The sequence below is a fragment of the Choloepus didactylus genome, chromosome 10 (assembly GCF_015220235.1).
Source record: "Choloepus didactylus isolate mChoDid1 chromosome 10, mChoDid1.pri, whole genome shotgun sequence".
NCBI classification, from domain to species: Eukaryota; Metazoa; Chordata; class Mammalia; order Pilosa; family Megalonychidae; genus Choloepus; species Choloepus didactylus.
In genome coordinates, this window is record NC_051316.1 from 97,507,240 (window position 1) to 97,534,008 (window position 26,769).

General features: G+C 37.7%; 1 protein-coding gene across 1 annotated transcript in view; it reads left to right on the plus strand.

The window, feature by feature from the left end:
• Nucleotides 1-26,769, plus strand: part of PSMB7 (proteasome 20S subunit beta 7) — an 80,308-nt gene that overhangs the window by 6,916 nt on the left and 46,623 nt on the right. The window contains exon 5 of the mRNA XM_037797886.1: nt 7,180-7,295. Coding sequence (XP_037653814.1) covers nt 7,180-7,295 — 116 coding nt within the window. The remainder of the gene's footprint in view (nt 1-7,179; nt 7,296-26,769) is intronic.

The following is a 26,769-nucleotide window of genomic DNA, read 5'->3' on the forward strand; positions in this document are numbered from 1 at the left end:
TCACTCTAAAAACATATGTCTAGATAAGTGGGAATTCAAAGATCAAAATGCTTTGCAGTGACAGGATACTGTCTCTAACTGTTAACCATTATACATTTTATATTCTCTTCTAGCTATATTTTAGTTTTGTTTGCTGGCAAATGAAGCAGGAAGTGAAAGAATACTACTTGGTTAAGATGAGAATGCTAAAATTAAATAAGTTAATGATTACTAATTGCAAAAATATTTGATTAATTTCATCAAATATTTTGAGAGTTTTGAGTGAAATTTTGTTAGAAGACTTCTTTTCTAGAACAGTGAACAGTTTCTATAACAAAGATAATCCTAGATTTTTGTTTCACCCTTAAACATAAAGTGTATGGAAATACTAATCGAAAGTTTGCTATTTGTAAGGCAATGCTAAGGTGAATCTTATTCTGAGAACAGCAATAAAAACCTAGTTATTTAAAGCTTCTATACCTGGGAGCATGGAGAGGAAGAAAATTTTATATTGTGAAATAAGAAAGGTTCAGTGAATTGGTAATACTTATTGCCAAGAAGGGATTTATTGGGGTTGAGGCGAGAATAAACTTCAGTCAAAAGAGAAATGAAACATGGTCCGAAGATGGCGGACTGGTGAGCTGTATGTTTCAGTTACTCCTCCAGGAAAGTAGGTAGAAAGCCAGGAACTGCGTGGACTGGACACCACAGAGCAATCTGACTTTGGGCATACTTCATACAACACTCATGAAAATGTGGAACTGCTGAGATCAGTGAAATCTGTAAGTTTTTGCGGCCAGGGGACCCGCGCCCCTCCCTGCCAGGCTCAGTCCTGTGGGAGGAGGGGCTGTCAGCTCCGGGAAGGAGAAGGGAGAACTGCAGTGGCAGCCCTTATCGGAAACTCATTCTACTGATCCAGACTCCAACCACAGATAGACTGAGACCAGACACCAGAGAATCTGAGAGCAGCCAGCCCAGCAGAGAGGAGACAGACATAGAAAAAAACAGCACGAAAAACTCCAAAATAAAAGCGGAGGATTTTTGGAGTTCTGGTGAACATAGAAAGGGGAAGGGCAGAGCTCAGGCCCTGAGGCTCATATGCAAATCCCGAAGAAAAGCAGATCTCTCTGCCCTGTGGACCTTTCCTTAATCGCCCTAATTGCTTTGTCTCTTAGCATTTCAATAACCCATTAGATCTGTGAGGAGGCCTCCTTTTCTTTTTTTTTTTTAAATCCCTTTTTTCTTTTACTAAAACAATTACTCTAAGAAGCCCAATACAGAAAGCTTCAAAGACTTGCAATTTGGGCAGGTCAAGTCAAGAGCAGAACTAAGAGAGCTCTGAGACAAAAGGCAATAATCCAGTGGCTGAGAAAATTTACTAACCACCACAACTTCCCAAGAAAAGGGGGGTGTCCGCTCACAGCCATCATCCTGGTGGACAGGAAACACTCCTGCCCATCGCCAGCCCCATAGCCCAGAGCTGCCCCAGACAACCCAGTGTGACGGAAGTGCTTCAAATAACAGGCACACTCCACAAAACTGGGCGTGGACATTAGCCTTCCCTGCAACCTCAGCTGATTGTCCCAGAGTTGGGAAGGTGGAGCAGTGTGAATTAACAAAGCCCCATTCAGTCATCATTTTAGCAGACTGGGAGCCTCCCTACACAGCCCAGCAGCCCAGAACTGCCCTGGGGGGACGGCACTCACCTGTGACATAGCACAGTCATCCCTCAACAGAGGACCCGGGGTGCACGGCCTGGAAGAGGGGCCCACTTGCAAGTCTCAGGAGCCATACACCAATACAAAGGACTTGTGGGTCAGTGGCAGAGACAAACTGTGGCAGGACTGAACTGAAGGATTACACTATTGCAGCAGCTTTAAAACTCCAGGATCACCAGGGAGATTTGATTGTTAGAGCCACCCCCCCTCCCTGACTGCCCAGAAACATGCCCCATATACAGGGCGGGCAACACCAACTACACACGCAAGCTTGGTACACCAATTGGACCCCACAAGACTCACTTCCCCACTCACCACAAAGGCACAGCAGAGGAGAACTGGCTTGTGGAGAACAGGTGGCTCGTGGACGGCACCTGCTGGTTAGTTAGAGAAAGTGTACTCCACGAAGCTGTAGATCTGATAAATTAGAGATAAGGACTTCAATAGGTCTACAAACCCTAAAAGAACCCTATCAAGTTCAGCAAATGCCACGAGGCCAAAAACAACAGAAAATTATAAAGCATATGAAAAAACCAGACGATATGGATAACCCAAGCCCAAGCACCCAAATCAAAAGACCAGAAGAGACACAGCACCTAGAGCAGCTACTCAAAGAACTAAAGATGAACAATGAGACCATAGTACGGGATATGAAGGAAATCAAGAAGACTCTAGAAGAGCATAAAGAAGACATTGCAAGACTAAATAAAAAAATGGATGATCTTATGGAAATTAAAGAAACTGTTGACCAAATTAAAAAGATTCTGGACACTCATAGTACAAGACTAGAGGAAGTTGAACAACGAATCAGTGACCTGGAAGATGACAGAATGGAAAATATAAGCATAAAAGAAAGAATGGGGAAAAAAATTGAAAAAATCGAAATGGACCTCAGGGATATGATAGATAATATGAAACATCCAAATATAAGACTCATTGGTGTCCCAGAAGGGGAAGAAAAGGGTAAAGGTCTAGGAAGAGTATTCAAAGAAATTGTTGGGGAAAACTTCCCAAATCTTCAAAACAACATAAATACACAAATCATAAATGCTCAGCGAACTCCAAATAGAATAAATCCAAATAAACCCACTCCGAGACATATACTGATCACACTGTCAAACACAGAAGAGAAGGAGCAAGTTCTGAAAGCAGCAAGAGAAAAGCAATTCACCACATACAAAGGAAACAGCATAAGACTAAGTAGTGACTACTCAGCAGCCACCATGGAGGCAAGAAGGCAGTGGCACGATATATTTAAAATTCTGAGTGAGAAAAATTTCCAGCCAAGAATACTTTATCCAGCAAAGCTCTCCTTCAAATTTGAGGGAGAGCTTAAATTTTTCACAGACAAACAAATGCTGAGAGAATTTGCTAACAAGAGACCTGCCCTACTGGAGATACTAAAGGGAGCCCTACAGACAGAGAAACAAAGAAAGGACAGAGAGAATTGGAGAAAGGTTCAGTACTAAAGAGATTTGGTATTGGTACAATAAAGGATATTAATAGAGAGAGGGGAAAAATATATATGACAAACACAAACCAAAGGATAAGATGGCTGATTCAAGAAATGCCTTCACGGTTATAACGTTGAATGTAAATGGATTAAACTCCCCAATTAAAAGATACAGATTCGCAGAATGGATAAAAAAAAAATGAACCATCAATATGTTGCATACAAGAGACTCATCTTAGACACAGGGATACAAAGAAATTGAAAGTGAAAGGATGGAAAAAAATATTTCATGCAAGCTACAGCCAAAAGAAAGCAGGTGTAGCAATATTAATCTCAGATTAAATAGACTTTAAATGGAGGGATCTTTTGAGAGACAAAGAAGGCCACTACATACTAATAAAAGGGGCAATTCAACAAGAAGAAATAACAATCATAAATGTCTATGCACCCAATCAAGGTGCCACAAAATACATGAGAGAAACACTGGCAAAACTAAAGGAAGCAATTGATGTTTCCACAATAATTATGGGAGACTTCAACACATCACTCTCTCCTATAGATAGATCAACCAGACAGAGGACCAATAAGGAAATTGAAAACCTAAACAATCTGATAAATGAATTAGATTTAACAGACATATACAGGACATTACATCCCAAATCACCAGGATACACATACTTTTCTAGTGTTCACGGAACTTTCTCCAGAATAGATCATATGCTGGGACATAAAACAAGCCTCAATAAATTTAAAAAGATTGAAATTATTCAAAGCACATTCTCTGACCACAATGGAATACAATTAGAAGTCAATAACCATCAGAGACTTAGAAAATTCACAAATACCTGGAGGTTAAACAACACACTCCTAAACAATCAGTGGGTTAAAGAAGAAATAGCAAGAGAAATTGCTAAATATGTAGAGACAAATGAAAATGAGAACACAACATACCAAAACCTATGGGATGCAGCAAAAGCAGTGCTAAGGGGGAAATTTATAGCACTAAACGCATATATTAAAAAGGAAGAAAGAGCCAAAATCAAAGAACTAATGGATCAACTGAAGAAGCTAGAAAATGAACAGCAAACCAATCCTAAACCAAGTAGAAGAAAAGAAATAACAAGGATTAAAGCAGAAATAAATGACATAGAGAACAAAAAAACAATAGAGAGGATAACTATCACCAAAAGTTGGTTCTTTGAGAAGATCAACAAGATTGACAAGCCCCTAGCTAGACTGACAAAATCGAAAAGAGAGAAGACCCATATAAACAAAATAATGAATGAAAAAGGTGACATAACTGCAGATCCTGAAGAAATTAAAAAAATTATAAGAGGATACTATGAACAACTGTATGGGAACAAACTGGATAATGTAGAGGAAATGGACAATTTCCTGGAAACATATGAACAACCTAGACTGACCAGAGAAGAAATAGAAAACCTCAATCAACCCATCACAAGCAAAGAGATCCAATCAGTCATCAAAAATCTTCCCACAAGTAAATGCCCAGGGCCAGATGGCTTCACAGGGGAATTCTACCAAACTTTCCAGAAAGAACTGACACCAACTTACTCAAACTCTTTCAAAACATTGAAAAAAATGGAACACTACCTAACTCATTTTATGAAGCTAACATCAATCTAATACCAAAACCAGGCAAAGATGCTACAAAAAAGGAAAACTACCGGCCAATCTCCCTAATGAATATAGATGCAAAAATCCTCAACAAAATACTTGCAAATCGAATCCAAAGACACATTAAAAAAATCATACACCATGACCAAGTGGGGTTCATTCCAGGCATGCAAGGATGGTTCAACATAAGAAAATCAATCAATGTAGTGCAAGACATTAAAAATTTGAAAGGGAAAAATCAAATGATCATCTCAATAGATGCTGAAAAAGCATTTGACAAAATCCAACATCCGTTTTTGATAAAAACACTTCAAAAGGTAGGAATTGAAGGAAACTTCCTCAATATGATGAAGAGCATATATGAAAAACCCACAGCCAGCATAGTACTCAATGGTGAGAGACTGAAAGCCTTCCCTCTACGATCAGGAACAAGACAAGGATGCCCGCTGTCACCACTGTTATTCAACATTGTGCTGGAAGTGCTAGCCAGGGCAATCCGGCAAGACAAAGAAATAAAAGGCATCCAAATTGGAAAAGAAGTAAAACTGTCATTGTTTGCAGATGATATGATCTTATATCTGGAAAACCCTGAGAAATCGACGATACAGCTACTAGAGCTAATAAACAAGTTTAGCAAAGTAGCGGGATACCAGATTAATGCACATAAGTCAGTAATGTTTCTATATGCTAGAAATGAACAAACTGAAGAGACACTCAAGAAAAAGATACCGTTTTCAATAGCAACTAAAAAAATCAAGTACCTAGGAATAAACTTAACCAAAGATGTAAAAGACCTATACAAAGAAAACTACATTACTCTACTAAAAGAAATAGAAGGGGACCTTAAAAGATGGAAAAATATTCCATGTTCATGGATAGGAAGGCTAAATGTCATTAAGATGTCAATTCTACCCAAACTCATCTACAGATTCAATGAAAAAAAAAAAAAAAAAAGAACCAGTGATCAGTACCATCATTTTTTATGTTATCACAGTATTGTATCTAAGGATGTCCTATACTTTAATTTTGAACATTAATGAGATTGCCTGATATAAGGTGTTTAAAGTATTATAAGGTACACTATGAACACTGGAACGTAGGACCTCTGGATACTTGTGTGGTTATTTCCTTAGGCTTGTAGTATAGAGTAAATTCCCAGAAGTGGAATTTCTGGGTCAAAGGTATGCACATTTAACATTTTGATACATACTGCTAAAACTGTCCTTGAGAAAGGTTGTACGAAGTTATATTACCATCAGTACTGTGTTGGAAAATGTAGCATGGTTTTTAATGATCGGGTAATACTCTTTTGTAGAGCTGTATAGTTCATTTAGCCAGTTCTCCTGGCTATTTCCAGTTTTTTAGCATCATAAACAATGCTGCAGTAAAGATCCTTCTGCATTCATTTCTTCATATTTATCTGATTATATCTTTAGAATAGATTCCCAGAAGTAGAAATTCTGAATTAGTTTTTAAGGATTTCAGTAACTTGCCAAAATATCTTAGACTCTTAAAGGAATCAAGCAAAGATTATTTTTTTAGCTTGAAAGGGAATGAACTGATTATTAGACTTTATTTAAACACCTTATCAAGTAGGCAGCTGTTGTAGTGGAAGAGACACTGCCTAGTGTGGGGCATTGGGATTGGCTTCTCATCTGGACCTCTGGATTCTTGTCTTGACTCTGCAGTAACTTGTGAATTTGGACCAGTTTCTTTCCCTGTAGAGGTATAGCTTTATTTTTCTGGTGGTAGCAGTGGGTTTTACAGGCTATCATGGATTTTTTCCATCACTCATGTCTGTGAATGATGAAATACTTTTCTTTTTTCCTCAATATGAGTTCGTATCTGTGATGATAATTTTAAGAATTTATTCAAAGTGTTTTGACATGAGCCATTTTCCTCTGACCTGTGCTGAGGTTGATACTTTGAACTGCTTGAGTTTAGCAACTCCTTGTTACTCTTCAAGGAGCATATCCTTACCTGCTGCTCACAAAGAGGTGTAACAGAAAGGGTGCTGATAATCTTTGGAATAAACCAAACTCAGCCTCTGATTCCTGGCTCTGGGACATTGGGCAAGTACTTAATGTCCTTGGGTCTTAGTTTTCTCTTCTGTAAAATGAGGATTATAGTATCCTGTATAAAAGGTGATTGTGAGGATTAGATGAATTAAGGTGTGTGGGTGCCTCACAATTTACAGTTTATATTGACTGATAGCAGATGTTCAACCAATGTTAGTTCCAGTCTCCGTTTAGCTCTATCAAAACAGTAACCTCTTAATGAAATAGTATAAGAAAAGCTCTTTGTTGTCTGACTACTCACACATCTTTTGCTTAAGTTACAGTGATGCAATGTAGACTCATTTTTTTTTCTTATGCATTCTCTGATCACCAGGTATCAAGGTTACATTGGTGCAGCCCTAGTTTTAGGGGGCGTAGATGTTACTGGACCTCATCTCTACAGCATCTATCCTCATGGATCAACTGATAAGTTGCCTTATGTCACCATGGGTGAGTGTAATCTTTCCCTGATGTTACAGAATCCTTATTTATCAGGATGGACTCTTAAAAGAGCTGGTCTATTTCCTGTTAGAAGAGACAGTGCAATATAGTGTTTTGATTTGTTCAGCAAATATTTATTTATTATCTGCTGCGTATTAGATCCGGTTCTGGGTACTTAGAATATATCAGTGAACAAAGTTAGATAACGATTCCTGCTCATGAGTGGTTTACATTTTAGTATGGGTAGATAGACAAGAAACAACACTAATAGTATGTATATTTATAATATGTTAGAAATTCATAAATACTGGGAGAAAAAAGTAATGCAGGGTGGTATCTTAGTATGGTTATATAAGTTATTGCCATTGAAGAAAACTGGGTGAAGTATATATGAGATCTTTATAATCTTTTTCTAATTTAATTTAATTTAAATTGTGTTTAAGTATACATAAGGTCATTTTTAACTATTTTAATTGGAGAATTCTTTGAAATTAAGAATACTGATAATACTGTGTAACCCCACCACTATCTGTTTCCAGACTATTTTCATCATTCCAAACTGAAACTCCTACTCATTTAGAAATGACTCCTCCATTACCAATCCTGCCACCCCTGGTAACCACTATTTTGCTTTCTGTCTCCATGAATTTGCTTATTTTATGTATTTCATGTAAGAGAAATTATACAACAACTATCCTTTTGTGTCTGACTTATTTCACTCAACATGATGTCTTCAAGGTTTATCCATTTGTAGTATGTACCAGCACTTCATTTCTTTCTATGGCTGAATAATCCATTGTATGGATATACCACATTTTTTGTTTGTGCATTAGTTTTTTTTTTTTAATACATTTTTTAATTGTGAAGTTTAGCATATATACATAACAGTGTTAACTTTCAAAGTACAATTTATCAAGTAGTTAGCAAATTTCAAAGAATGTTGTGGGTTATAGTTCCGGCATTTCAGTTATTTCCTTCTAGCTATTCTAATACCCTAGCATCTGAATAAAAAATATTTATAAAAAGATTCAGTATTTGTAAACTTTTGTTAAATCCTGTCTTGTCTGTTGCTACCCTTTCCTCTTGTTTAATCACTTTCTCAATCTTCAGTGTCAATTAGGCAGTGATCACCCAATTTGTTGGGGAAGGGGACTGCATCTGGTGGTTGTTCTTAAAGAGGCTGTTGCCTCTGGGTTTTAGACTTGTCTGGCATAGGAACACTATGGTGGATTTAAGTTTCTGAGAGAAACTTAGTGAAAATTTTATAGAATGTCAGATAGGGACCTGAGTATTTCGGGACTACTGTTGGTTAGGGCTTGGCCTACTGTGGTCATTTGGGATATCTACCTGGAGCTTGCATAAGAGTAACCTCCAGTATAGCCTCTTGACTCTGTTTGAAATCTCTTAGCCAGTGTAACCTTATTTTGTGACCTTTCTTTTCCCCCTTTTGGTCAAGAAGGCATTTTCAATCCCTCCATGCTACAGCCAGGCGTGTTCCTGGGAGTTGTGTCCCTTGTCACCAGGGAGAGTCTCTCCCCTGGGAGTCATGTCCCATGTAGTGGGGAGGTTAATGAATTTATTTGCCAAGTTGGGCTTAGAGAGAGAAATAATATATTGTATTTTTTTTGTTCATCTCTTTTTGGACAATTGGGTTGCTTCCACCTTTTGGTTATTGTGACTAATGCTGTCAATAAACATTGATGTACAAATATCTGTCTGAGTCCCTGCTTTCAGTTCTTTTGAGTATATACCTAGGAGTGGAATTGCCAGGTCACATGGTAATTTTATGTTTAACTTTCTGAGGAACTGCCAAACTGTTTTCCCTAGTGGTTGCACCATTTTGTATTGCCATCGGCATTGTAGGAGGGTTCCTATTTCTTTGCATCCTCATCAACACTTTATTTTCAGTTTTTTTTGATAATAGCCATCCTAGTGGGTGTGAAGTAGTATCTCATTATAGTTTTAATTTGCATTACTCTAATGGCTAATGATGTTGAACATCTTTTCATATACTTACTTTTTATTTGAATATCTTCTTTGGAGAAATGTATATTCAAATCCTTAGCCCCATTTTTAATTGGGTTGTTTGTCTTTTTGTTGAGTTGTAGGAGCTCTTTATATATTTTGAGTATGGAACCCTTACCAGATTATGTGGTTTCCAAATATTTTCTCCCATTTCGTAGGTTGTCTTCATTTTCTTAATAATGTCCTTTGATGCACAAAAGTTTTTAATTTTGATGAATTTCATTTTATCTATTTTTGTTGTTGTTGCTTGTGCTTTTGGTGTAAGATCTAAAAAGTCCGTTGCCTGCTACAAGGTCCTAAAGATATTTTCCTGTGTTTTCTTTTAAGAGTTTTATAGTATTAGCTCTTATATTTAGGTTGGTGCTCCATTTTGAATTAATTTTTGAATATGGAAAATATTAATTATTGATGTGGATTTCCAGTTTCCCCAACACCATTTGTTGGAGAGACTATTATTTCCCCTGTTGAATGGACCTTTGTCAAAACTCAGCTGACCACAGTTATGTGTTATTTCCATTCTGTTGGTCACATGTGTAGCCTGTTCTTTGATCCATTGGTTGTTTAATAGTGTGTTAATTTCTGCATATTTGTAAATTTTTCAGTTTTCTTTCTGTTACTGATATCTAGCTTTATTCTTTTGTGTTATGAGAAGATCCTTTGCATGATGTCAGTATTTTTTAATATATTAAGATTTTGATTTGTGGCCTAACACAGTCTATCCTGGAAAATGTTCCATGTGCACTTGGGAAGAATGTGTATTCTGCTGTTGTTGGGTGCAGTGTTCAATATATGTCCATTAGGTTGAATTGGCTAATAGTGTTGTTCTGCTAAGTCCTTTATTTCCTTATTGATATTCTTTTTAATGTTCTGTCAATTATTGAAAGTGGTGTATTGAAGTCTCCAACTATTATTGTAGAAGCAGCTGTTGCTCCCTTCAATCTGTCAATTTTTGCCTCATTTTGGGTCTCTATTGTGAGATGCATATGTATTTATAATCATTGTATCTTCTTGTTGGATTGAGCCTTTATCCCTTTATCAATGTATAATAATCTTCTTTGTCTCTTGTTATCTTTTCTGACTTAAAGTCTGTTTTATCTGATGATAATATACACATTGCCACTCTCTTTTGATTACTGTTTGCATGGAATATCTCTCTACTCTTTTGCTTTCAACTTCTTTGTGTCTTTAAAAGGGACTTTGTGAGTCTCTTTTTAGACAGCATATAGATGGATCATGCTTTTTAATCCAGTCTACCAATCTCTGTTTTTTAATAGGGAAGTTTAATCCATTGATATTTAAGGTCATAACTGAGAAGGAAGAATTTACTTCTGCTATTTAGCTATTTTCTGTAGGTCTTGTATTTTTTTTCCCTCAATTACTCCATTTCTGCCTTTTTTTTTAATATTGAGTTGCTTTTTTGTAGTAAACCATTTTGATTCCCTTCTTTCTTTTTCTCTATATTTTTTAGTCATTATCTTAGTGGTTGCCTTTATAATTACAATTAACATCTTAATAACAACTTAGTTTGACTCATGTCAACCTAGATTTGATAGTGTACAAACTCTCTAATCCTATATATCTCCATTCCTCTCCCTTTATATTGTTATTATCTCAGATTACTTCTTTATACATTGTATGCCATATATATATATATACACACGTATATGTGTGTGTATATATATATTTTTTTACACATTTGCTGGTTTAAGCATGTGGGAGGAAAAGCAGTTACAAACCAAAAATACAATATTAAAGGATTTTACATTTACCTATGTAGCTACCTTTACCAATGTTCTTTATTTCTTCTTATGGCTTTGAGTTACTCTCTAATGCCCTTTTATTTCAGCCTGAAGAACTATTTTAACATTTCTTGTAGGGCAAGTCTTCTGGTAATGAACTCTTTCAGTTTTTGTGTATTTGTAAATGTCTTAATTTCTCCTTTTTTTTTTAGAAAGATAATTTTACTGGGTATAGAATTTTTTGGTTGACAATTTTATTTTCTTTAAGGACTTTAAATATACTATCCCACTCTTTTGGCTTCTGTACTTTTTGGTAAGAAATCTGCTATTAATCTTATTGGGGAATCCCTTTTATTTGACAGTCACTTCTCTCTTGCAGCTTTCAAAATCTTTGTCTTTGGATTTTGACAATTTTGCTATAGAGTATGCTGTGTAGATCTCTTAGAGTCTGTCTTGCTTGGAGTTCATTGAGCTTCCTGGATGCCTATATCCATGTCTTCCGTTAGATTTGGGATGTTTTTGGCCATTATTTGTCTTGTCTTTCTGTTCCCTGAACCTTTCTTCTGCCTGTTCAAATCTGCTGTTGAATCCCTATAATGAGTTTTTCATTTCAGTTACTGAACTTTGCAACTCCATTTGTTTAGTTCCTTTTTATAATGTTCATCTCTTTAATTTATTCAGACTAGATTTTCCTAATTTTCTTTAGTTCTTTGAATATGGATACTGTTAACTCATTGAACATTTGTAACGTCTTTGACAAATAGTTCCAGTGTATGAGCTTCCTATGGGATGGCTTCTGGCAAATTCTTTTTATCCTGTGAATGGGCCATGCTTTCCTGTTTGTGTGTTTTGTGCTTTTTTTTGTTGAGAACTGGACATTTTAACCATTATATTGTTATAATTCTGGAGATCTAGTTTTCCTACGTCTCTGGGATTCCTAGGTTTTGTTGTTGGTGGTGGTTGGAGTTGTCAAGTTGTGTTTTCTTGAAATTAGTTTTGCTCCCCCATGGGGAATGGAATTAGAAAAGAGACAGAAAAAATTACTGCCTCTTCAAGATTTATGCTCCTTTTGCCTGAGGGGGATTGGAGCAGTGGTCACCCTCAGAGCCGGCCCCCCCAGTGATCTGAAGTAATCAAAAGAGCATTGATTAGCTATCTGACCACTGTTGGACTTTGGAGGACTAGGTCTTTATAGCTGACCTTTACACCAGCAAGCTGTGCTAGGAGCCTGGGCTGCAATCCCCGCTGCTGCCTGCCAGGTGATCGGGGGGATGGGGGATAGTAGCCACTGCGTGGATGGTGAAATTCACCTGTATTTACTCAATTTACAAGGTCTTTCCTGAATGCTTCATAGTGTTCCATTAGACTCCAGGGTTTCAAATGATTGATTCAGATAGTTCCTTCCAGTTCCATAGTTTTTTTGGTAGAGGGACTGATTCCTGTACTTTCCACTCCACAATCTTCCGGGATAATCTTTTCTATTAAGTTTTTTCATTTTTTTCTTCCTTTTTTTTTTAACTTAAAAAATTTCAAATTTTCAGGAAAGTTACAATAATGTGCAATGAACAATCATATACCCTTACTAAGATCCATCAGTCCTCAACATTTTGCAAATTTGCTCTGTTTTTTTCATACATTATTATTATTTTTTGAACCATTTTATTTTTTGAACCATAACCCTCCAGCCTTAAATCCTTCAGGACATTCTCCTATATTACCTTTATAAAATTATCAAATTCAGAAAATTTAACATTGATATAAAGCAGTTCATTTTTCAAATGGGAAAATTGAATTGGTTTCTCTTGCTTTTCAATTGAAAAAAGTACTTCACAAAGTAATACTTTGTCTTCTAAACTTATTGCTAAATATAGGAAGAGTTGTTGAAGGTCAGTAAACAAGCAGATTTGTGTCCACTCATTTTATTTATGCAGTGCTACCTTGTGCTTTTTCCTGGTCAGTAGTGGTCTTGTGTCTCTACAAGTCAGGTTTGACTGCAGGGTGATGGTCCCACAGCTTTGTGACTTTATAGGACACTTCTTTTTCAAAACCACTTTTCCCATACAACCTGGTTTTGGTATCATAAAAGGCCAGTTAAGAAGAGACATCAATAAAGTGGTATCTGATTTTTACTATATGAGTAAATTTTTACTTGGAGATTTTGTTCATTCATCTCTTCATTTACTTATCAGTTACTTACAGGGTGTCTTTTCTGTAAAGGCACTGTAGCAGACACCACACAGAGATGAGTATAAGGGTCCTTGCCTTCAGGATGCAATCTAATTGAGGAGACAGATGTATAAACTGACAAGGGCAATAGGTACAAAGATCCAAGGGAGAAGTGTCGTTTCTAAACTGGAAGGATTCAGGGAAAGCTTCACTTCACTTGAGCTAAGTCTTAAAAGAAGAATAAGATACTTTCATTCCTTTGTCAGATACTTATTTAGCATCTACTGTGTGCTAGGCACTGGGAATATAGTTCTCAACACAGCACCTGCTCTTAGAATTTATAGCCTCCTGGGGGAGACAAGCATTTAATAGTTGAATATTCAAATTAATATAAAAGAACACGTGATAAGTGCCGTAGAGGAAAAGAACAGTAATGAGAGAATAACAGAAGGGCTACGTCGATGTTGAGTGTTTGGGAAGTCCTCACTGAGCAAGTTATGTTAAGACATTCTCTAATGAAAGTAATTTATGAACATGATAAAACATTCAAATGGGCCCAAGTATTACATGAAAGATAAGTCTTTATATCCCTCCCCCAAAGTAACCACTTTATTGTTTATTTATTGTGTTTTCTTCCAGAAAATTTTTATGAATACACTTTCATACCTGTATGTCTATTTAGTTCTATCCTTTTTTTCCCCAGGGGGTCCTGTCCCATCTCAGGGGGAGGGTGATGAATTTATTTCAGAGTTAGACTTAGAGAGAGAAAGTCCATATTTGAGCAACAAAGGAGGCTCTCTGCAGGTGACTCCTAGGCATAATCATAGGTGAGCTTAGCCTCCCCTTTACAACCATAAGTTTCACAAGAGTAAGCCTCAAGATTGAGGACTTGACTTATAAATAGGGGTTCCTAAGTTCACATATGTTATGTCCACGATAATCCATGCATATCTTACATTATCATCACTTAGTTGTACAATCCTTATCACTCTCCATTTTAAACAATTCTCATGACACAAAACACCCTGTAGCTCTTTTCAGCCCTTAATTATTTGTCCCTAGTATTTGTGTGGTACTAATAAGGTATTCCTATTAATTATAGTCTCTACTATGCAATAAGTGGATTTTCCCCATATACCATTCTGTTGTAAACTCTGTACTAGTGTCATACCTTAGAAATATATCATGCAAATACCTGTCTATATTTGTAGTGCTGATCTGTGGGATAAATGCCTGTAAACAACCCCTTTCAATCCTATTCACCTTCAACACAGCTCTGATACTTATAATCCCATTAATAAACAATCATCACCCCTATCCATTCCCACACCTTTGAATTCACCCTCATTAACATAGCTGAACATATTAGATTGTCATTCCTCCTTGTGCCAGTTTGAATGTATTATGTCCCCCAAATGCCATTATCTTTGATGCAGTCTTGTATGGGCAGGAAACGTATTAATGTTGATTGGGTTGGAGACTTTTGATTGGGTGTTTCCGTGGAGATGTGACCACTCAACTGTGGGCGAGATCTTTCATTGGATAATTTCCATGGAGGTGTGGCCCCACCCATTCAGCAAGGGCCTTGATTAGTTTACTGGAGCACTATACAAGCTCATACAGAAGGAGTGAGCTTGCTACAGCCAAGAAGGACACTTTGAAGAACACACAGGAACAGAGAGAGGAGCTGCAGATGAGAGACAGTTTGAAGATGGCCATTGAAAGCAGACTTTTGCTCCAGAGAAGCTAAGAGAGGAAAAACGCCCAAAGAGCAACTAAGAGTGACTTTTTTGAGGAATGACAGCCTGGAGAGGAATGTCCTTGGAGAAAGCCATTTTGAAACCAGAACTCTGGAGCAGATGCCAGCCACATGCCTTCCCAGCTAACAGAAGTTTTCTGGATGCCAGTGGCCTCTCTCCAGTGAAGGTACCCTTTGTTGATGGACACTTGATGGCCTTAAGACTGTAACTGTGTAACCAAATAACCCCCCTTTTATAAAAGCCAATCCATTTCTGGTGTTTTGCATAATGGGCAGCATTAGCAAACTAGAACACCCCTCCATTAGCTTCTGTCTATCACTGGATCTCAAATATTCTGCATTAAAAGACGTTGATTTTACATTGTTCAGGGAGTTCGTAGTAGTGGTAACATACATTATCTCTCCTTTTGTGTCTGACTTATTTCAGCATTATATCTTCAGGGTACATCCATGTTGCCATATATTTCAGGACCTTGTTCCTTCTTACTGCTGCATAGTATTCCGTTGTGTGTGTATCTCACATTTTGTTTAACCACTCGTCTGTTGAAAGATACTTGGATTGTTTCCATCTCTTGGCAATTATGAACAATGCTGCTATGAACATCAGTGTACAAATGTCTGTTTGTGTCATTGCTCTCAGATCTGGGTATATACCGAGAAGTGGAATTGCTGGGTCCTAGTGTAATTCAATATATAGTTTTCTGAGAAACCACCAAACTTTTCCACAGCAGCTGTACCATTATATATTCCCACCAGCAATGAATAAGAGTTCCAATTTCTCCACATCCTCTCCAGCATTTATTGTTTCCTGTTTGTTTAATGGCAGCCATTCTTATTGGTGTGAGATAGTATCTCACTGTGGTTTTGATTTGCATTTCCCTAATGAAGTGAAGATGAACATTTTTTCATGTGTTTTTAAGCCATTTGTATTTCCTCTTTGGAAAAATACCTTTTCATATCTTTTGCCCATTTTAAATTGGGTTGTTTGTACTATTGTTGAGTTTAGGATTTCTTTATCTATGCAAGATACCAGTCTTTTATCAGATATATGGTTTCCAAATATTTTCTCCCATTGAGTTGGCTGCCTCTTCACCTTTTTGACAAAGTCTTTTGAGGCACAGAAGCTTTTGATTTTGAGGAGTTCCCATTTATTTTTTCTTTTGTTGCTTGTGCTTTGGGTTTTGGGTGTAAGGTCTAAGAAGCTACCTCCTATTACTAGGTCTTGAAGATGTTTCCCTATTAGTTCTATCCCTTTTAAAGATACGTAAATTGGATCATGTTATACATAGTGTTCTTCCCTTATTGTTTATTTTATTTGGGGAATTTTTTTAGTCTACATAAGTAGATTTATATTGGTTCTGTAATGACAGCTACAGAGAATTATATTATTGACTCATTCTCCTATTGATGGATATTTTGGCTAACAGATTTCTGCAAAAAACATGTGTCCTGGTGTTCTTGTTTAAGTATATACCTTAGATAAGTTCCTAGTAGTGAAATTTCTGGATAAAGGTGTGTGCATGTGTTGGTCAGAAGTCTTTCTTGCAAGCAACAGAATCACTGCATGATTTAAGGAAAAGAGGAATTTTTTTAAGGAAAAGCATGTGGTTCAACAGAACAGCTGGGAGGATGAAAACTGATTTGGAGTCACATGGCCAGGAACAGTGTCTAAAATCATGCTGCAGAATGGGCCATTGCAGCCAAACAGGATACTCTGGTCTGCACTGCTGGGCCTGGTTGGTGCTGGACCCTGGCAGGTCACTCACTCTGCTGCTCTGGCTGCCTCAGGAACTGAGTCTTCCTGCCATCCCTTTCAGCTCCAGAGAGAGTTCCTTATAAGGAAGGGCGCGTGCTTCTGATTGGTGAAGCTCATCTTCCTACTCATAAGGCGGGGTTCCCCAGACACAGGAAGGAAGTTCAGATGCCTGGCAGCCCAAAAGAGTAACAGACGGCTGTATAGAGCGTTTTACCTTTTAAGATCTTTTGCCAAATTGCTGTCCAAAAAGATCGGAATTTACGCTCTTAACTGACAGAGTATGAGAATACCTTTCTCTCACAACCTCACTAACACTAGGTATTTTTGCCAGCTTGATAGGTGAAAAATGGGAAGAAGTAACACTTAAGCTGAGACCTGAATGATAAGTGGGAAGGAGGGCAGAAATTTGCACTCTGTGTTCTTCCTCTCCCCCCAGTAAGGGAAAGACTTTTCAGCCCCTTGGTACACAAGGGACCAGTGTGATCAGGGATTGGAAAGGCCATAGTTTTCTGGATGGGTATGCCAAGTGCAGTGGGTGGATTGGGGTGGGGAGTATTCCATGCGGGGGGAGCAGCCCAAGCAAAGACGTAGAGGGATGAAGATGTATGGCATGTTTACGTGGGTGGAGCAGAAGCCAGGCTGGAAAGATAGGCTGGAGAGGGTCCAGGTGATACAGGCTGAGTTGTATTACCTAATGTTGTATCATCTAATGTTTCCAAGCCAGGGAATGATAGGATTAGATTTGCTTGTTTGAAAGAATAGCCTGGCAGCTGTAGGGAGGAGGGTTGGCGTGAGGGAGTTTGGAGGCAGGGAGGGAGATTGCATCCTGGCCAGAAATGTAGAGAGTGTGGCCAAGTCTAGTGGCATCAGGGATAGTCTCTGTCGTAATAGAGCACTGAGAAACCCAGCCAACCCTTATGCTGGATCCTTGATCTCCTTGTCATTCCTCTCCTGTCTTCCTCAGTGCCCGCCCCTTGCTTGCTCTTGGCTGCAGTGTTCTCGTAACTCCTTCACGTGGAGCCACTTTCCTTCCCAATTGGACTCTAGACCCCTTTTCTAGTCTAGTTTCCTTTTTCTTCTGCGCTTGCACCCTGGAATTCTGAAAGGCTTTCCCACCACGATGCTGCTATGCTGCCTTTCAGAAATGGCTTTTCTGTCTGGAGTGCCTTCTGCTCATCATTGGAGGTCTAGCCCAGAAGCTATCGCCTCATGACTGCCCCAGGCTGAGTTACCAAGTTCCTCCCAGGGCATTTGATGTGAAACAGATTCCAGGATTCCAGCCTTGGCCATACTCTACTTTCCCCAGCCCTTGTCCCTCCCACTCCCGTGAAATTTGGGGACGTATGAGAGTAGAATCTATGTCTTACTACTCCCAGAATCTGACAGAGTCCTGTGTGACTCGGTGAATATTTGATGGTAAATTAATTTTCTGATTGTCTAACTTGCTTATGTCAAAGAATGCCTGAAATTTAATGTTGGAAACCTTAGCTTCTGTTTATTGTTTGTGAACAGTTTACAATACTTTGAAATAGAGTTGGTTCAGGAATTGTATTCCATTTGTGTGGCCCCTGTTTAGCATTCAGTATACTATGTGATAGCTCTTTTCTTTGTTTTCTTTTTTTAAGTTTAGTATTATTTCACATTTAAAGCATCTTTATGGAGTGCCTCTGTGCCAGTGTCTGCTGGGTGCTGTCACATTATTTTCAGTTAAAGTTCTGTGCAAAGGATGCTATTGCTATTTTATTGTTGAAAAACTGAAGCTTAGAGAGATTTAGCAATTTGCCTATTATCACTCTGCTGTTAAGTGGCAAAGCTGGGATTTGAACCCTCGTCAAGCCCCAGTACAACACAGCCACTGTGGTTTTATCATTTTACAGATGTTATTTCATTAAGCTATTAAGCCTTGCTTCCAAATACTAAAAATATTTATATAAATTCCCAAAGGGCATCTGTTTGTTTTGCATATTTTCTAATGTTCAGTGTGCAGATTTTCTAGCCTGCATGTTTAAAACAGTGTTTATTGAAACAGCTTTATAGTATCAAAGGAAATTTTAAAAATTATCCACAATTCTACCATCCCAAGACAACATGATTTTTATTTTTTCTTTCTTTCTAATCCTAGTCCATTGTGAAGAGGAGCCTTTTACCAGAGAATGTAAAATACAGTTTTGTACTGCCCTGAGATTTGTCTTTGTTACTCTTTTAGATTGTTTTTGCCATTGTTCACTTTTGAGCAAGGTTTGCATACATTTTCCCCATTGTAATAGCTGTACAGGGCTACCTTTCTTCCTAATGAATGAGTTCTTCTAGCTTTGGATTTTTGTTATTATTGTTTTTTTTCTTTCTTTCTTTTTGGTGGGGGTGGGGAGCTGGATATTGAGAGAGATCTCCAGAAGTGCCAAAATTTGGTGGACTTTGTTTTAATTCATGTTATTTATTTCGGTGCACTACAAACCAAATCTCAAACTATGGGTAGAATAGAAGGCCCTCCTAATTAAAATGATCCTGTGGAACATTAACATTCACTGAGGGTTGAGGCTTTCTGTAAGTGTAGCTTAAGTGAGCAAATGCATATTTCATCCTAATTCTCATGTCTTAGTTAAATTATGAGTTTTTTATTATGAGAAATAAAAGGAAAACTTTGTAATTAATCTTTTTTTTCCCCTAGAGTGATTTGACAATAAGAGCTAGAAGCTACAAATTACCCGTAAGACAAGGGTGTCTAAATTTTGTCTACTCATGGGCCTTTATTGGCGACTAGCCAGGCGCCTGAAGGCTACTGTTAATTTACATTGAATAGAAGACACCTGTCGTGTCTTGCTCATCTTTATAATGCTGGCACAGCTGGATCCTGCATTGAGCCCTAGGTCCAGGAGCCTTTTTTCTCTGAGTGACCTTTCCAAGGATTTACTTGGGAGAAGAATGTATTGAACTTCTTTTGTGACCCTTGGGCAACTTTGTCCTAAAACCTTTGCGGATGTGATGTTAATAATAACAACAGCAACATTCATCCAGCTGCAATGTGAGCAGCTGTTGTGAGGTGCTTTACTCACTTTAATCTTTGTAACACTTTGTGAAATAGATACTGTCATCCCTGTCTTACAGATAAGGAAACTGAGGCTCAGTACTTAAAAAGGTCACACAGACAGGAAGTGCATGAGCTGGGATGGGAACGCTGATCTCTAGGTCTCTGATTTTTCCCGTTGGCTGTACTACTGTTGCAATGTGTGGCATGTGGCCAGGCCAAATGTGATTTGGTCCATTCTCAGAAAAGAAGAAAGGGCCCTTTATGCTTCATTTAATTATTTCTTTTTTTAAGGGAATAATTTGGAAGAGATTGCCAGTGATTGATCAGTGTGATTGTTGAAAGGTGGGCAAGCTCCTTTGACTTTTCATTATTAAGAAAGGGAAAAGGGTTTTAGTTAAATTTTTTACCGACAAACTGTGAATTCCTTTAATTCTCAGATTAATTAGCTTATTATAACGTGTCAGCTTTTCTTTGTTGGGCAGACTGAAGTAGTGTCACAGGAAGCTTGGGGATCATCCTTTGCTTTTAGTTTGGCAGTTCTCATAGCAGCATTGGCAAGTTATATAATATTTTTATTTTTGCCCACTTTTTCACATAGAGAATTAACATGAATAAAATTTCAAGCACAACATTTCTGGAAATGAGGCCCTTGGACAATTTAAGAATACTAACTTAAGGAATAAACATTGGTATGCACCATTAGGGAAGCCTTGGGGTCACTGCCAGGGCCATCCAGATAAAATTCTATCTCCGTAAACTGGTTATACAGTTTCCTAATTATTGGGATGCATCTACTAAGTCCCAGTTTACAGGGCCCTAGTAAAGGTGGGCTTCAGAAGCATGTGTCTCCATCAGTGTCTGTCCTTCTTTCCTTGCTCACTGTGTGAAAACTGAATTATGCATTTTGAGTCCTGGTTGCTGCAAAGGTGGTGTGGAATGGAGGACTGTGCTGGTCCAGGAAACAGGCACCAGAGGGGCTTTTCTGTAACCATCTAAGGTATAACTTAGAATCCTGGAAAAAGAGTCGGAAGCCCTGGGTTTTCATTTCAGTCCTGCTTAACTAGGGTCTAGTCACTTAACCTCTCTGAACCTCAAATCTCTTATTCGTAAAAAGAAGCTAATGGGTTGTTCTGGTTGTTGTGTTTTCTTGACTTGAGAAGGTTGCAGGGTTATTTGGACTCTGAAATGTCATGTGGTTTGTGAACATGTTCTTTAAATCACTATGTGCTTTTTAAGTGTATGTGTTGCTCTTGGCATTATTTTTTGAGGCAGTGTGGCATGGTAAAAAGAGTGATCTTTGGAGTCACACTGGGTTCACATCTTAAGTCCAGCATTTATTAGCTCTTTTACTATGAACATTGATTTCATCTGTAAAATAATGGTTAGAACCATTACCATGGGAATGTGTGTGATAACATACCTAAAAGTCTGTATTTAGCACATAGTAGATCTTTGGTGCATGGTGTTTTGATAATTTTAGTTCTGACATATTCTCTGTGCACATTTTTGTATACTTTGAATAATATAAGTAGGATGCATTTTAGAAGATTTTAAATGTGCAGTGCATGAATTTTATGCAGGAATTGTATCCTGCTATGGAATGCCAAGAAGAAAAACAACTGGGAAGCAAAACCCCATGAAAACTGAATTATGCATTTTGAGTCCTGGTTGCTGCAAAGGTGGTACTAAGCCAATAGATGGTGCCATTATGTTAGGAAACAAGAAAATATTTCCTTCTAAAATCCATCTTGTTACAGGGAATGTAATATAGCCAGCCCTTGCTGGTCCTTAATCTGTTCTAATTAGAAATGGACTTTGTTCTTGATTCTGCATAAAAAATATTAAATGTCTCTTGTAGGTAAAATGGTGAGGTATTGAATTAATGTATAGGGTTCTAGTTCTCCTTTTTTGTGCTTTGACATTTTACTGTGAAGTCTGTTCTGATTTGAGTTTGGTTCTTACTCAACATCCAAATAAAAGCCTTTGTCATGTTTCCTTTTAGAACATTTAAATGCAGTGCTCATAGTTTTAAGTTCTTTGCTTTGAAAACCCCTCTTTAGAGAAAGTGAGGTTAACCAGTTCATCTTTATGAGCTCTTGTTTCAGAATTAGACCAGAATTTGCCCAAAACCAGAAAAATGTCTTTATACTTTAATAATCTAGTGCTTGAGGTTCTTTTACTTCTTACATTGGTTAGATGAACTGGAAAGTCATTTTGTACATCAGAAGACTTTTCACTGTGTAGTTCATAGAAGTAGGGATTTACTGTCAAGCAGATCTGGGTTTGGATACTTACTCTGCCATTATTAGCTGTGTGACTTTATGTAGAGTCCTTCATCTTTCTGAACTTACTTTTTTCATCTGTAAAATGGAGATAATACCACCTAGTCTACAGACAAATGAGAAATATGTGTAAAATTGCCCCACCCATTTTTTTTCCCTAGTAAGTAGGATTTCTTATTGTATCTATGGACAAGATAAACTTTACTTATGATTAAAACTAGGTATGCATTATAAATTTTTAAAATCTATGGTCCTTTTGTCCTTGAGGGTTCTGAGGGACCTCAAAACTTGGAAAAGGACTGCAATTTGGGAAGTTATTTTGAAATGTGGACCAGAGGAAAGGACGCCTTTGAGAGATCTGTCAGTTCAGACTACCTTGAACTCTTGCAGCAGGAGGGAGAGGTGTGCGCTCTGTGCTCAGCGGAGTGCTGAGTGAGAGCTTCTGTTTCCTGGCGCGGCCTAACGATGTAGGAGACTGATTGAGAGGCATATTATAAGGTAATTTTCATCCTCCGTCTTATCCCTTAAACATAGGGGTAGGTGACGCCTCTGTTTTAAGGGTAATGATTTTCTCTCTGCATACCTTGTGGCATTTCATTAAAAAAATACATTCATAAAAGAAAATCTTTCACTTTTTAGTCCTGGATGCCCCTGATTGTTAGTCAATGAGATGATGAAGTTGTAATTACAAGAAAAATCTCTGTTCCAATCTTCAAGTGGTATTTTAAATTATTTACTGCATAAAATTTAACTCCTTTTTGACTGCCTGACATTACATTTATAAAAGGAACTGCATTTTTTGAGAAATTAGGTTTTGTGTGAAAATGTCTTTGGTTGCTTTAAAATATATTTCTAAGCGTATTAAATAATTTTTTTTTTAATTCATTGGGAATAAAAGGTAGAGGCTCTGACATTGAGGTACATTTGCTGATGAAAAGGAAGCATTCTTCCCCCTCATGAGGGGTTTAAATGTAATACTCAGTGCTTACTCAGGAGTGAAAACATCAAATTAAACTGTTTATGCTGACAAAGGACAAATCTGGATTTCAGCAAGCAATGCAAGATTGTGTGATTGCTTGGCTTGCCTAACCAAGGCAAGCTTTTAGCCAAGACTTATAATGAAATGCATGCATACAATTAAACCTTTTAAAGTCTGTGTCTTAGTTTTACCCAGTCCTGAGAGGTGTTCCCCTGCTCTCTAGTGGCTAAGCATAGTCCCCTGGCACCAATATTGTTACATATTCATAAATCAGCTCTTCATACATTGGCAGTGTTGGTCTCCAGAGCAAGCACCAACACCAGGAGATGAGGCCTCACAGTCAGGAACAGTGAAAAATGATCCTAATCCATGGGTCTGTGGAAAGCACCAAATTTTACTCAGGACGAGTGGCCGTGAGAAAGTGTGAGTAAGCACTCTGTCAGGGAGAGCTGACACTGATGGATTAGGAAGTTCTGTGTGTTACTCTTTTAATGCTGTGTACATCTTACACCTTGGCAGGCCACAGTGGCAGACAGGTCCTTGGATACTTAAAATGGACCACTCCTTAAGAGAAGGAGCAGCTTTTTTCCTGAAAAGATCTGGTTAAATTGATTTGGGGAAGAGCAGTGGAAATCCGTTTTCTGCCACTACTCGGAACTTCATGACATGGAGAAAACATATTTTGAAGACCTCTCTTTCTGTTAAAGCTGCCAACTCTTGGATTTGTTGAGAGTGATTGTCTAAAATAGCTCCTGAAGGATGAGGACTTTGAGAATAATTACAGTAGCTAGCTTTTATTGAGATTTTACTATGTAACAGGCTTTCTGCTTTACAGGTGTCATCTCATTTAGCCCTCACAGCCACTGTCTGAGGAAGAGAAATAGTCTTATCCCCTTTGGTGTGTAAGGAAACTAGGGCTGCTGCACTGCAGTTTCAGGGGGAAGCCTTCTCATTGTGTTTGATGCAGCGTGCATCCTGGAGCAGCTTAGGAGCTTGGCAGGGTCCAGAGGGCCTCAGTGATGTGCTGAGGGAAAATAACTGGGAAGCTTTAGAGCTGTCCACGTCCTGTGCATCTTTGTGTTCCTAGAGCCTGCTTCCAGGTGGGTACCTGGAAATCCTTTGAGGGAGTGAGTAGGAAGTTGCCCTTCTGAACAGTGTATGGTTTCAAGAACCACAAGACCTAGGTTTGAACTTTGGCTCCACTTCTTGTTGACTATATTGCCTTGGGCAAATTATTTAAACTAGTCAAGTCTCAGTTTCCTTGTCTGTAAAATGGGGAAATACCTATAGTACTTGAGTTTAGGGTCCAGGACATAAAAGACTCCAATAAATATTTTTTCCTTCCTCAATCTGAGAGTTTGTGAGCATAGGTAGACCTTTTTTAGAAAAAGCAAATTAGAAGAAGCGAATGTTCTACCTGCTGGTTTTCAGATCCCTCATAGAGTTCGACTTAGAGCAGCAGCTTTTAGAAAATAATTTCACCTTTCTATTGTTTCTTCATGTCTAATGACAGATAATAGAATTGCTAAGTTTGATGTTAGTACTTTAGTGAACTCTGATGCATATAAAAAAAAAACACACTGTCTCCAAGCCATATTAATGCAAGTAATTTTAAATGCATGAAGCAAGTAAAAGCAATATGTAGAGCAAGATTATAAAATTTTCTTGATGCATTTCGGATTTTGTCCTGAGTTGAATTGTTCTCTCAGAAAGTTAGATTCAAATTGAGCTAATAATTGCTGATAAGTTAAGGTTAAAGACCCGGTAGAGGTTTTAGAGAATGAAGACTAATTTCGGTGTTTTTTTTGGGGGGGATGGGATGTGTGGTGGGGGGGTGGGCATGAGCATGAGTCCATTTTCAAGTCTAGCTATTTTAAAATAAATGTCTTTAGAACCAGATACTTGAGTGGCATTGCTAAACAGGGACTGGCATATGCTTAGTCATTTAAAATATGTAATAAAATTCCAGTCTCACTTGAATTTACAAACGAAACAATGCAAAATAATTATATCCAGATGTGTGGGAATCATTTTGCTGAAATTTGAAGAAAAACTAAATTTGAAAAGAAGGCTTGCTTTGGAGTTGGGCTGTAAGAAAACGTAGCTTCTTCTTCCAGGCTTGCCAATCTTGATTTTAGGCATTTGACTTAGCTTTATGTAAGAGGCAGCATGGTGGAATGTAAAGAACATCACCCTTTAAATTCAGAAACATCTGGATTCAAAATCCCTGATTTGATAATCACTGATTATGTGATCTCGGCAAGTTCATTATTTTTCTGAACTTCAGTCTACCCTTTTGTAAAATAGGACTAATACTACCTGCCCTTCTATTGTCATAAGAGCAACCAAAATAGATGAGACTGTGCTAATTAAGGTGTTAAATATCTTAAATACCATGTGTACATATTGCAGCTGTTTTCATTATAATCTGTTTTGTACTTTGTTTGCCACTAGTAGACTTCTGGTAAAATGGGGTTTGGCTCCGCACTGATATACTCAAAGGACTTCATTATTAAGATTTTATCTCTAAGATCATTCTAAGGATGGAGGTAAAGAGACACATGGTATACTTATTTGTGATGATTGCTGCCATTCCTTGGGATTATTGACTCCGCATAGATTGACCTTGAGGCCTCTGTATACAATTTAAGGAGTAAGCTACCTGCTGATGTTGCTATATAGGAAGACTTACAGCAAAGTCTTGGTCTTTTTGCATTTTCTTTTCATCTCTTCACAATATTGGATTCTTATTTTCTCCAACTTTATGCTTTAACAAAATTGCAAGGAATGCAGGCTCTTTGAAGAAAAATTGGAAAATACAGATAGAGAAAAAAGAAAATAGTACTACCCAGAAATAAGCATAATAATATTTTGATTTATATTTGTGGTGGCTTGCAGTTATATACCCCAGAAAAACATGTTCTTAATCTTAATCCATCCTTGTGGGTGTGAACTCATGATAAATAGGACCTTTTGATGAGATTACTTCAGTTAGGGTGTGACCCAGCTGAATCAGGATGGGTCTTAATCCTCTTACTGGAGGCCTAATAGAGAAGGCCACAGAGTGAGTCCATGGGGAGCAGCCAGAAGCTGGAAGTCAACCAGACTTGGAGGAAAAAGGAGAGCCATGTGCATTGCCATGTGATAGAAATGCCAAGGAGTGAGGATTGCTGGCAGCCAGCCCCAGAACCCTACTGTCTTCAGGAGAGAACATCCCCTTACTAACACCTCAGTTTTGCACTTCTAGCCTCAAAAACATGAACCATAAATTCTCATTATGTAAGCCAACCCATTGTTGGTATTTGTTTTAGCAGCTGGGAAACTAAAACAATATTCTTCCAGATTTTTTGTAATACGTATTATATAAATATATCTATTCAGTATTGCTTTGAATGTGTTTATCCCCCCCACTAAATATTAGATCATGGACATCTTTCCATGGCCAGAAAAAAAAAAAAAAAATATATATATATATATATATATATATAACTGTCATTTTTAATGACTGCAGTTCTTCTTTTTTTTCTTCTTACTTTACAGTGTTGTTTTTTAACCCACTTCTTAATTTTAAACTTTTTGTTCTGAAATATTTTCCAACTTATAGAATAGTTAAAAACAATAATAAAACCCCATACAGAGGACTCCAACATATCCCTATCCCTCCAGATACCTAGATCCACCAATTTTAACGTTTTGTCACACTTCTCTTATAATATGTCTGTCCGTTAATCTATCAGTCTTCTTTCTTT